At 36.7% G+C, this 13,580-nt stretch overlaps 1 protein-coding gene across 2 annotated transcripts in view; it reads left to right on the top strand.

Moving 5' to 3' along the window:
* Positions 1-13,580, top strand: part of mop (tyrosine-protein phosphatase non-receptor type protein myopic) — a 289,765-nt gene that overhangs the window by 15,127 nt on the left and 261,058 nt on the right. For both annotated transcript variants that reach the window (XM_090387729.1, XM_090387730.1), the window contains exons 2-3: positions 7,567-7,641; positions 9,332-9,459. In XM_090387729.1, the coding sequence (XP_090243855.1) occupies positions 7,567-7,641; positions 9,332-9,459 (203 nt within the window). The remainder of the gene's footprint in view (positions 1-7,566; positions 7,642-9,331; positions 9,460-13,580) is intronic.

Here is a 13,580-nt window from a genome sequence, read left to right as displayed (position 1 = left end):
GTACCTTCTTCAAAGGGTTAAGAAGATATTCAAAAAATTTGTTTTGCTTCAGGTCACCTTCCATTTGCTTGCTTACAGCTTCAAAAAGTATGCTTTCTTTGATTTTAGTGGGAAGTAATGAGGTTAAATTTGAAAAGTTTTGCGAATTGGTTTATCTTTGGGTTTAGTCTGTATAATGTTTTGCATTACAAAATACTGTCCTGTTTAATGGACTTTATTGTATTATGTGTAATATAATAATAATACTGCATTAAATTTTCATGTTAAATTTTAAACTTTAATACAAAGGTCTATTAATGTTATTTCTGAAAAATGTGGAACTCCATTATGATTTCATGCAGTAGTGTTGCATAGTGTCATCATTAGCAATAGGGATAATGATGCTACAGGTTGATTGCATGGATATGACTAGTAATTTAGTATTGACTAAGCTACAACTTCAGCATTTGAATCTTGTTTAATGAAGGAACTTCATCGCCTGCCGGTATGAAGCCTTTTTTTTTTTTCATTGTTAAATTCTATTGCATTACAAACAAGCTGATCTTAGTAGCATGGCCTTTTTTCAACCTTGCAATATTTTCAAATAATGCAATTACTACAAAGCATTTTGTATTTGTTTTTTTCAAAACTCCATCTCAAGTTAAACTGATGGAAGCTACTTTTCACTTTTACTATGGTGAATTAGGAGGCTTATTCCAATCTCATTTCAAGGTAGTAAAGAGAAATAAATCTCATTCCCCAGGAATCCAGACCATCCCCTACATCTGCTCTAACAAAGCCTCAGTGGGCTTCTTTTCATCAGAGGAGTTTGTTTTTATCCTGCCCTCCTTCTGTTGAACTTGACATATTTTCTCTGATATTTATCAACTTCCTTTTTTGATTGTACAATCTGTTTCATTCTTTTTAAGAATCTTTCAAGTTATCTGCTCTTTCACCAGATGATTCCATTAACATTAGTATTCAAGTGCTGTTTCAAACAGGTAAGGGAACAGGAGTAATTTTTTATAGCATTACCTTTATGCACCGCAAAAAATAACTACCATACAGCATTTTTTTTTATATATATATATATATATATATATATATATAGCAATACCTCGCTTAGCATGGCTTCAAACAGCATGGATTTCACTATAACACAGTTTTCAATTAAGTTTAAGTCGAAAATTTACTGTACCTATTAAAACTCATTCAATAGTCTAGACCAACGGTACCCAAATTTTTTTTGTCGCGGAATCCCTATACGCTGTTTAAAAAATTACGGACCCCTTACTCTATATATAGTTATTATATACAGGCCGTGCTGCTGGTACAGTGACATCACAGTCAGTAGACGATGGGCCACCTACAATAATTTTTAATGTATTTACACACATTTCCTCAGCTGTCTTGTCAAATTTTTCTCCATTATCTCTCAATTGATTAAAATTGATCTTACTTATTTTGCAGTACATATTTCAGATTCCATAACGAACTGTATTTCATGCATTTAAATAATGAATAACGTAATTTTTTTTGTATTTTTCTTGAGTAACTTTTTACATAACTTAAATTCTTTCATTTTTTTAAAATACCTACCCATTTTTATGAAACAAGAAAGATATAAAGGGCACCTTGTCTCACGGAACCCTGGGGTTCCGTGGAACACACTTTGGGAACCGCTGGTCTAGACACTCTACATATATGCTGCATTGTTGTAGCATAGGTATGCATACATATATGCTACAGTGCCAACTCTATTGTCTCACGTCCGTATGTGCCAATAGCTCCCCTCAGGCAGTAAGCGGCAGCATGCAACAGTATTCAGTATTCTTAATTCCATCCTGATGAGACGACATGATAGCTTTCAATCTTTTCATAATTTCATTCTTTTTATAACTTCACTTCATAATTTATTTTTACCCCTCTAAATAGACTGAAAATATATTTGCATGTTGGCTAGAAATCACTGCCAACAACATGAATTCGGCTTGGCAGCATGTTTTTACCCATTTGGCAAATGATTACACTGGTTTTGAATAGCAAATTCAGACAATTACCGAAGACACTGTGAAGATCAGTAAAGACTTGGGATTCAAAACTTTGGACACTGCCGATGTACGTAACTTCATTGACTCCCATGCAAATGACTACAACTCTCCTTGAAATTGATGAGTAAACTGCATATGAAGAAAAGGAGAATAATTCTGAAGTAGCACCAAAAGAATTTTCAACAGAAGAATTGGACAAAGTTTTTTTCGGAAATGACATGGCCTGTGAGGCGATTATGAATGGAAATCCGGATGTTGAACATAGCATCAAGATACGGCAAATTTTACAAGATGACATTCATGCTACAAAGACGTGCACCGAAAAGAAGGGCGCCTCCGTAGCCAGGTGGGAAGGAGCAGCAGTGCGTAGCATACACTTCTTGATTAGACCGGGGTTCGAGCCCGTCACCACCAAATACGGAGGATGCGGAAAGGTCAGGAAATGACCACCGCATATCCTGGAGCAATATGGCCTTAGTTGCTAATGCTCCTAAAAACCAAATAACAACAATAACAACAACTGAAAAGAAGAGACAACTTCACCAGACTTTTTTATTGACATACCTAAATAAACAATTCTGCTGCTGCTCAAATAAACAATTCTGCTGCTTATGAGCAGCAGCCTGGAAAACAAGATGCAAGGTATTTCAGAGACTGCTGGGAGTCATTGCGGCACAAGTAAACACATGGGTTGTGTTAGGGTAGCTAAGAATAGGAACAGGTGCATGTATACTTGCGTGTACACCAATGCTAAGAGTTTGATAAATAAATTATGGATTTGAGGTATTGCTCAAAACATCAAAGGCAGATATTGTTGGGATATCAGACATGGTGTCACACAGATATAAGGAATGCAGAACTGGAATTTGGGGAGTACATTGTGTACAGACAGGATAGCAAGGGAGGAGGCGTTATGCTATTAGTTAAGAAACACAAAATCCAAGGAAGTGAAGCTAGTCGACATCGCTGGACAGTGCAGTATAGAGTTAGTTTGGTGTGACATAAGCACTGGGAGATCAAAATTGAGAGTAGGAGTGTGTTATAGGCCTAATGACTCTGAGGAGTATAATAAGAAACTACAGGGAAATAGTGGGCCAGTAAAACAGAGTCTTATAATGGGAGATTTTAATTTCCCAGATATTGACTGGAATTTGTGGGTTGGTCACTCACACACTAGCAAGGCTTTTGTGGATTTATTGGATGATTGTTTTCTACATCAGCATGTTCGGGAGGCAACTAGAGGGAGTAATATTCTTGATCTGATTATCAGTAGTGATTCTTCATGCATTAAGAATCTGCAGATAAAGGAACCACTAGGTGGCAGTGATCACAGTGTGCTGAAGTGGGTTTTACTCAAAGAGGTAACTACCATCAGGGGTAAAGGGAAGGGTTTTTGCTTTCGTAAAGGTGACTACGATGGTCTGAGACAGTATTTAAATTCTATACAGTGGAACCAACTGGTGATGTTACCAACAGCAAATTCAAAGTGGGAAGCATTCAAAGAATTTATCTTGGAAGCTACTGGGCTTTACATACCAACTAAGAAATATTGTTCAAGGTTTAGGCCTAAATGGATGTCAGATGAACTAATGAGATATATGGCAGAGAAGAAAAATGCATGGGATACATATAAATTAATGGGTGACATGGAAGCCTCGATAGATATAAGCTGGTCTCTAACCAAGTCACAAAGGAGATTAGGCAGGCAAAGGCAGATTAAGAAAAATCCTTATCAAAGGATGCAAAGAAAAACAGCAAAGAGTTCTTTACTTGTGTAAACTCTAGAAGGAAGGGGATGAATCAAATTGGTCCACTGGATATTGATGGTTCAACTGTTGATGATCCTGCTCAGGTGGCTAACAAACTAAATGAGTATTTTGCATCTACATTCACACATGAGGAGTTATTCAGGAAGGGGAATGCCAGAGGTAAAGTAAAGTCTGGCAGTGAGCTAGATGATTTTGTACTAACTGAGAGGAAAGTGGAGGAGAAATTGTTGAGGATAAACATAAAAAAGGCACCCGTGATGGGATCTATCCAGTTATATTAAAGGAGGCAACGAAGGAAGTAAGCAAACCCTTAGCCATAATTATTAGAGCTTCTTTGGACCTCAGGGGTGGTACCCATAGACTGGAGATGTGCAAATGTGACCCCAATTCACAAAGGAGGATCAAAGGCTGACACAAGTAATTATAGACCTGTAAGTTTAACTTCTGTTCCAGGAAAATTAATGGAGGCACTGGTTAAAGAAGCACTGCAGGATCATCTAGACAAGACTTCAGTTATAGCTCGGACACAGCATGGTTTTGTTAAGGGAAAGTCTTGCCTGACCAATTTGATTGGATACTATGATGCAGTCACACACAAAAGAACTGGATGCAGGGAATAACTTTGATATTATATATTTGGATCTTAGAAAGGCTTTTGATACTGTTGCACATGGAAGACTGCTGCACAAATTGGAGCAGTGTGGCATTGGAGGCAAATTGCTGCTATGGATAAAGGGATGGTTGATGGGGAGAAGACAGAGTGGTAATCAATGGACACTGCTCACCGTGGACTAATGTTATTAGTGGAGACCCTCGTGGTTAGTGTTGGGTCCATTGTTGTTTTCTGTATTTATAAATGATATTGATGATAGTATATCAAGCTTAATTTCCAATTTTGCAGACGATACAAAGGTTTGCAGGGATGTTAAGGACAATGCTGACAGTATGCTGCTGCACCAAGATCTGGAAAGGTTGAGCAGATGGGCTGAGAGGTGGCAAATGAAGTTTAACATTGACAAATGTAAAGTACTACATATGGGAAACAGTAACCCCAGAACAACGTATCAACTCTGTGGTACTACACTGACAGTGATAGAGAATGAAAAGGACCTGGGGATAATTGTGCAGGCAGGCATGAAGTTTTCTGAGCAGTGCAGATAGGCTGCAAGGGTAGCTCATGGTGTCTTGTCAATGATATACAGGAATTTTTTCTAGCAGGGATAAGGAGGTGATTATTCCCTTGTATAAGGCAATGGTCAGGCCACACCTTGAATACTGTATACAGGTCTGGAGGCCTCATTTCAAGAAGGATGTAGAGCTGCTGGAACAAGTACAGAGAAGCGCAACAAGATTGGTGAATGGAATAAAGGGGTGCTCTTACGAAGAAAGGCTTAAGTTTTGCAAATTAGTGTCTGGAGACTAGGCACCAGCGAGGTGATCTGATAGAGGTGTATAAAGCCTTGAATGGTTTGACCATGCTCAATGCTAGTGGGATTCTTCCTCTTGCTCAGAATAATCACCTGAGAGGGCATAAATTCAAATTGAGGAAAGACAGATGTAGGACAGATGTGCGGAAGTTTGCCTTTAGCCAGCGTGTAGTTGGTTGGTGAAACAGACTTTCATCTCTTGTTGTGGAAGTTGATAGCCTAAATAAATTTAAGGCTCAGCTGGACAGGTATTTTGAATGAACAGAGGGAGTGAAATGGGAGTGGATTTTTTTTTTTTTTTTGGTTGATGTTGCATAAGCTTGTTTTCTTGCATCACATGTCTCTACTAATGCTGAAAATAAAGCTTTGTTTCTCATCTCTGATGATGTTTCCTTTTCATTGATACAATTGTAATATTTTTTAATTCAAATTCTTTTAATTGGCTATCAAGCGCAAATTGTTTATAGATTTATTATAATTTGTTTATAGACTTATTTCTCTGGTACACATTCAATTAAAACCCATTATAATTATACCTCAATCAGCACGGTTTCACATAACACGGAACAATTTCGGTACCAATTATCAGTGCTATACGGGGTATTGCTGTGTATACAGTATGTTCTGATGATGGGAGGCCAAAATTTGCAGATGGTTTCTGTAAGCGAGAATATTTTTGAGCAACAGACAGCTTTTTCATCATTATTATTGGCCATGCAGTGCAAGGAAGCCAGACTGTGTGACCAATATCAATATAAAAAGGGGGCTATGGCTCAAAAACAAGGCATTCAAATATATTTATTCATTTGTAAAGAATTCCTGATTTCTATATGCATTTTTCCATCTTATTTTTATTATAATAGGTCTGTTTTGCAAGATAGTTTGAGATACACAAAATAATATTATCCTTTAACCAGCTAGTAAGTTTTAACTAGGGATATGTGGTAGCACTTGAAATAGTAGTTTTTAATCTACATCTGCTCATATATATTTGTATTGCGAGTGTGGGTTATTTTTTTAAATTTTATTTTTGGTTTTTAGGAGCATTAGAAACTAAGGCCATATTGCTCGGGGGGGATATGCGATGGTCATTCCCTGGCCTTTCTGCATCTTCCGTATTTTTGGGCACGGGCTCGAACCCCGGTCTAATCAAGAAGCGTGTGCTACACACTGCTGCTCCTGCCCACCTGGCTATGGAAGCACCTGCGAGTGTGGGTAAAACAATGCTAGGCAGAGACACTAAAAGATAATCACTTTCCATTGTATATTAATCAGGAATTATCTTCATGCCTAGAAATTGTTTTAGGTCAATATATGTTACTTCTTTTTTATATATATATTTATACAGTAGACTCTCGATTTTCCGGTATAGATGGTAAAAAAACAAATCCCAAATAATCAATTTCCCGGTTAATCCAAAAATACAAAAGTCCCGGTCATACGTAAGAGATACGTTCCAGGACTTCTTACTTCATTGAGTTTTACGTAACTCGGGACTGACTAATAACATATTGCTACTATATTATTATTGACAAATCTGAATTTTATTGATAATTATTATTGACAAACGGAACACAAAAAAATCGACACAACGCACTAAAACAAACTGAACATTTGGTCTTTTCTTTTTTTTTTTTCTTTTTTTTTTTTTTAAGTGGCGGGTGTGAAGACAGCGGCGATTGCAAGATAATAGCTACACTAATCTCCCAGTGATGACTTATAATGCCGCTTGTCACTTATTTACGACTTGCAAAATATCTGTTCTAGTTATTAGAAACCTATTCTAGTTATTACTTGAATTTTTTTGATTTTTTTTAAATTTAGAGTCTTGAAGTGTCCCGGTTGATTCAGTCCTGGTTAATCGAGAGTCTGCTATATATATATATATATATATATTATTTTTTTTTTTTTTCTGTTTTTCATAAATATGTTTTTCAATAACTTTTTTTTTTTTCCCAGCATAAATTTATATATTTTGATTAGCAGAAAGCTTACAAACAGAAGTTATTCCAGTATATGATTGGTTCGCTTAAAACTGTGCATTAATAGTAATATATATTTAAGAAATGAAAAACAGAAATGATTAATAAAAAGATAGGAAATTCTTTTATTTTTTTGAGAATACTGCATGATGAAGTAGTAAAATTGTTATGAACTAAAAAGATTGAATTTTCAAACTTTTTATTTTTTTCAAATAGAGCAGGAGTCTTTAGAAATCAGTTACTCATATGTACCTGCTGTTTATTGATTCGTGTTTATTTCAATATTTTAAATCTAGATGTTTGTGATTATTTCATTATTTTTATGACATAACTGTTCAATTATATTGACTTTTTTCAGTATATACGGGACCATTATCATGAAGATCCAGAATTGTATAATAAAGAAGTAAAAGAATTAGAAGCCTTAAGACAGGTAATATTGCTAAAATATAAACAAGAGAATTTTTATAACAATTTTAAAATGGTATTTTAAAAGCGTGGGGGGTTAAGCTTGGGAAGCAAAAAAAAAAAAAAAATTACAGAAAGCTAAATCCAGGCATACAGGAGGGATGACAATGATTGAATGCTTCAAGAAATTTTTGAATGATTAGTGAGTATACATAGATGTTGTCATTATTCCTGTGGCAGTTCCCTGAAGTCCACTTTTCTGGCCATTTTTTTCTGAACAGTATCATGCAGTCTCTGTAGAATTGTTTTGTAATATTCCTGGCTCACTTTTTAACCATGCAGCACAAATTCATAATAGCAATGCCACTTTGTAAAAAAAATATACTAAGTATGCTCTTCACATTTGATTGAGATTATCTTGCCTTTTTGGACCTTGGAGAAGACAATGTTGAGAGGACTGGAACTTTGTACCTGATTCAACACCAGCAATGATGTACGGAACAAAGTTTAGGTCAGCAACAACACATTGATGAAGATTCTAACATGTAGGAACTTGCCACTGTCTGCGAGCAACAGTGAGGAGCTGAGACAAACTTGGCTGGAATACATCACATTCCCAAATCATATATTAAAATTGATTGTGTGTCCCATAAGAAAATATCAGTTTCAATAGCAAACGTTAATCATTCCTAAGTAGATCATGAATTGAGCGATTGAATAATTAGTTTTTTAAATTGAAGGATGGCCAGATCAAGGATCATTTTCAGTGAACAAGAGGCCTCTTTAAACTTTTATTGCAACTTTGCTGCTCACTAAAATCACTCATTTTAAAATGTGACAAAACATAAAACATTTTTGTTCATCATGCACTAATTCAGACTGTAGGTAAATAATTGATTATGTCTAGCTGAGTCATGTACTTGTTGGAACTAGTCACAACTTGGCTATGATTCCACAATTTCAAGATACAAATCAGTCCTCAAAATTTTTATTATGCTTCGTACAGCTAATAGAAAGTCCTTAAATTTTCATCTCAGAAGTTTCCCTAGTACCTGACTGAGGTGCAGAAATTCTGCAGGTTGTGGACTGAATTTAAATCACCAGAACACAGTCAGAAAATGCTGCTATAACTGATACAGTCTAACTGGTGCTGAAATTTGGTTAAGAATCTATCTTTCAACAGGAAGAGGTGAATTTGGAAATATCCATTAAGTAATGGTATCTTAGGCATATACTGTACCATTATGCATAGTGCAATGTAAAGTTTTAAAGATTAACATGAACAAGCAGAAAATTAGATTTTAAACAGATGACAATGACTTTATACTCGCCTATTTTATCTTATATGTAAGAAGTATAGTTTAATACCAATTTCTTTAAAATGAAACAAAATCCACATCTGTGTAGTCTCACAGTGATAAATATGATCCTATTAAAATCCTAAATAGCTTAAGGGTTAGTTCCTACTTTAGTACCTGAATATGAAGATAGCCATTGACTCATAGCAGGTGTCCAGTTAGTGTGCAAAAAATTGAACAATAAATATTGATGTGTTGTATTTCCCAAAAAAAAAAAAAAAAAGAGTTTAGTTTTCACTAATTTAACTTTTTTTTTTTCCTTTTCCTTTAGTAATATGCATGTCAAATATATAAACATACACCTCTGTTGAAAAATTGTTGAAATTCATCATAAATCTGAAGAAATTTATTTTTCAGTCGGCTTGCAAGGTACCACGTGATTTCACAGGATGTAGTACATTAAAACGTTACTTTTCTCAACTTCACTGTCTTCAGGGGCGGTTTCCAATGACAGATGAAGGGCCAGCATGTGTTCCTTTTATGTGGTAAGTGATTAGTTTATCTTATTAAGTGTATTCAAGCTAAGTTTCTGCTGCAAGTCTATTAGTTTGGTCTCATAGATTAAAGGCAGTTGCTATGTTCCTTCTTAGCTACCTATTTACACTTCATTGTAATTTCATATCTCATTGCAGTCATTCTGGGACTCTTGATTTCATTCACTTTGTAGAACTCATCCAGTTAGAAGATTGGCACCTTGATTTAGCAATGCTGGACATAGACACAAATTGTTTACATGTATAGTCTCCTATTCAGTGAAATTTCTGCAATTGGTTAACAAGTATATAAATATAAATAAATTTGTTAATGAGTATTCCATACCTGCATACTGACCAGTCAGCTGTAATCTTGCTCCAGGCAGGTTATTACAAATATTATGGCAAGATTAGTTACACCACTTGTTTAGTTTTTAACAAGTAGTGTTACGAATTGAAAATTTACAATTATAAAATTGAATGGGATTGAAGAGTCTTGTTTTATTAATATTAATGGATAGTGCATTAATATTAATGCACTATCCATCTCTGAACATTGTCATATCCATGGCAATGTTCAGAGACACATTTCATTTAATATATTAATATTTTTGTCTATTTTGGTATATTTTATTTAATATTTTGGTGCTTGAGGCTGTCGCAAACATTCTCTCAGATATGCCAAACAAGCTGTGCTTGCTACCTGGATGGGTGGGAGTCTAAAACACTGATGGAACTGACATTTGGGTGACACTTGAGTGGACCCAATTTCGGTGAAGTCCAGATGGTCTGTGACAGCCAAATCCACTGCTTGCCCTTTCACAATGGTGGGACTGTTAGTAATCCTGGGTATAACCCCCATGCGCAAGCACACTGGGTGACCACCCAGGTGTGAACCAACATAAGCAGGGATTGAGGTGTTGCACCCACACCACACGGAGAAATGGTGCTCCTCTGTGTTACCAGGCAGTACTAGGTGACAAATGACTCATCAACCAGTGCAATACCACCAATTTGTTTATTGGAGGCTTGAAGTGGTGGAACCCATATTTAGTCTCCAGAGCTAAGTTACGGTCAACCCTTCCCCATCTCTTCCATAATGCAGTATGATTGATGTCTTTTGAGGTTATGATGAACACCATGACAAGATCCAAAATTTCCTTATATTTCGAGGGTACAGCTCTAAAACGGTGTTCGCAGGCCGGCTATATGTGGTGCAAAAAACAGTGTATGTGGTGGACATTGTCGAGCCCATGTTATGTCAGGGATATGGCATAACATGGGCTCATCCAACTTATCTCCCCCCCACTTTTTCTTACTAACGAATACACCATAAATTATTAAACTAATACAGCAAACTTATCTGCAAAAAGATCTAAACCTCCCAAACTTCCTAGTTCATTTCACAAATATATGTGGTATCAGTTCTAATCTCAATGATGTCCATTTCCACTTAGTCTGCCAAACCCCATGTACTTTTTCTGACTGAATCTCAGTTATCAATTGATTCAACCACTGCTCATCTCAGTTCCCCAAATTATTCGCTGTATCATTCATCTCACCTAAAAGGTGGTAGTTGTGCATATGTCCATTCTGATATTCTCTGTCAGAGACTTGGTAATTTGAAATCTCCTCTTTTCGATCTTCTCTGGCTTAAAATTAATCATACTGTCAAATTACAGTACATATTAATCATACTGTCAAATTCATCTGTTGTCTCTACCGTTCTCCCAACACCACTAATCACTTGGAACTCTTTGACTTCCTCTCCTTGCAACGTGACTTTCTCCAGTCCAACTTTCCTAACAGAGGTAATTTTTCTTGGTGATTTTAATGTTCACGCTGGGTCTGTGTGACTAGAAAACTCCCGCTGGCTTCTGTTTTCTAGTCACACAGACCCAGCTGATCAAGATTCTGAGGTTTTGCAATTACTAATGACCCCACACAAATTGTTCATTTACTTACCAGAATACCAGACAATCCTAACCATATATCCGACACGCTTGATCTTTTTCTCACAAATAACCCTTCTAAGTACATGGTCGAAGTGAGTAGGCCTTTATCTTATGGCTATTGCCAACCTTGTGTTGTTTGGCTGGCACCTCCGTAGCCAGGTGGGCAGGAGCAGCAGTGCGTAGCACATGCTTCTTGATTAGACCGGGGTTCGAGCCCATGAGCCACCAAATATGGAGAATGCGGAAAGGTCAGGGAATTGACCACCGCATATGCCTGGAGCAATATGGCCTTAGTTGCTAATGCTCCTAAAAATGAAATAAAAGAGAAAAAAAAAAAGAGAAAAGTTGTTTGGAATTACAAGAATGTAAAATGGGATGACCTGCAAGATTTCTTTTCTTCTTTTCCTTGGTCAGATTGCTGTTTCAAATCTTTTGATGTCAACGATTGCTCAGATCGTGTCAGTGAAATTATTCTTGTAGGAATGGAATCCTTTATTCCACACTTCATTTTAAAATCTTGTCCTTTATCTAAACCTTGGTTTTCCAATAAATGTTCTAAGGCCGTTCAAGAGAAGAATGTTGCATAATTGGCTTGCTTCCGATTCTTCAGTTTCATTTTCATGCCTACACCAAAGCTCGCAACAATCATAAAGCAGTTATTCTTGCCCTAATAATGATAGCCGAGCATTCTGGTCTTTCTCAAAACCAGATGGTTCTATTGTCACTTCAGCCAAGGATAAAGCCAATCTGCTAGCATCCAATTTTTCTTCCGACTCTTATTTTAATGATCTTGTTAAAACACCTCCCACCATTACCAACACACTCCATTCAGTACCTCCTGTGGTGTTCCGTCAAAATGATGTCAGAAGGATTTTCACAAATGATGCTAAGATAGCTCCAGTTCCTGATGGCATTTCTCCACTTGTTCTCAGAACCTGTTCTCCTGAACTTTCTCCTGTTCTTTGCTGCCTTTTTTCACTTTCTTATTCCAAAGGTGTTTTTCTTTGGAAATTTGCTCATATCCAGCCAGTTACTGAAAGGGGTGACAAATCCCTCCCACCCAGTCATCATCCCATTACACATACTTCTACTCTTTCTAAAGTAATGGAGAAATCAATTAAGCACCAACTCTTAAACTATCTATAAACCCTTCCATTTGATCAACGATTGCTAATATGGATCCGTAAGTGTCGATCCACTGATTCTGGCTTATGTTACCCATTTGTGGAAAAATTCAATGGAAAAGGTCGGTGAAACACACACAGTTGCTCTTGACATCTCAAAGGCTTTTGATCAGGTTTGGCATAAAGGTCTTCTAAAGAACCGTCCATCTTATTGTTTGCCAACTGTTTTTTTTTTTGTAATTGGTTATCCAGTTTTCTTTCAAACTGCTCACTGAGGGTGATGGTAGATGGCTCTCTGCCTTCTAACTTCTCCACTAATGCTGGTGTCTCCCGTGGTTCAGTTCTTTCCCCCACTCTTTTCCTCTTGTAGTATATTAATGACCTTCTTCGATTGATCAGAAATCCTATCCATAGTTTTGCTGATGATAGCACTCCATTCCATTGTCCATTTTGAGAAACCTCACCCTGTTCAATCAGCTTCAACTTCTTGAATATCTACTACCAATTGTTTAAATACTGATCCTCTGTTAATTCTCTGGTGGAGCAAAGACAACTTAGTTGATTTCAATCCTTCTAAAACTCAGTCCTGTCTTATATCTTGCAAAAAGGATTCTTCTGCTCCTATGCTATCTTTGGTGACACTCTGATTTCTTGGCAAGATGATATCTCTTTTGGGGATTACACTGACTGCTAATCTCTCTTGGCACAAGCACATTACAAATATTGCTTCATTTGCATCTAAAAAACTTGGTTTTCTCGTTCACTCTGTACAAATCACAAATCCACCCTACCATGGAATATTGTTCCCACATATGGCACAGTGTCCCCAAAACCCCTCTCAGGCTTCTAGATTCCATTCAGAAGATAGCAATTAGGTTAATTAATCACTCCTCTCTAACAGAGTCTCTCCATTCTCTGTCTCATAGACTTTGTTTCTGCTGCATGCCCTTTCTACAGATACTTCCATGGGCACTGTTCTTCTGATTTGGCTTCTATAATTCCCACTCTCTCTTTCAAAACAGTCCAAACACATGCAGCCACCAGTCAACATCCA

Source organism: Mastigoproctus giganteus, chromosome 13, assembly GCF_048544385.1.
Source record: "Mastigoproctus giganteus isolate SK-2022 chromosome 13, ASM4854438v1, whole genome shotgun sequence".
Lineage (NCBI taxonomy): Eukaryota > Metazoa > Arthropoda > Arachnida > Uropygi > Thelyphonidae > Mastigoproctus > Mastigoproctus giganteus.
Note: the sequence above shows the minus strand (reverse complement) of the source record. Positions and strands in the feature narration are given on the sequence as shown.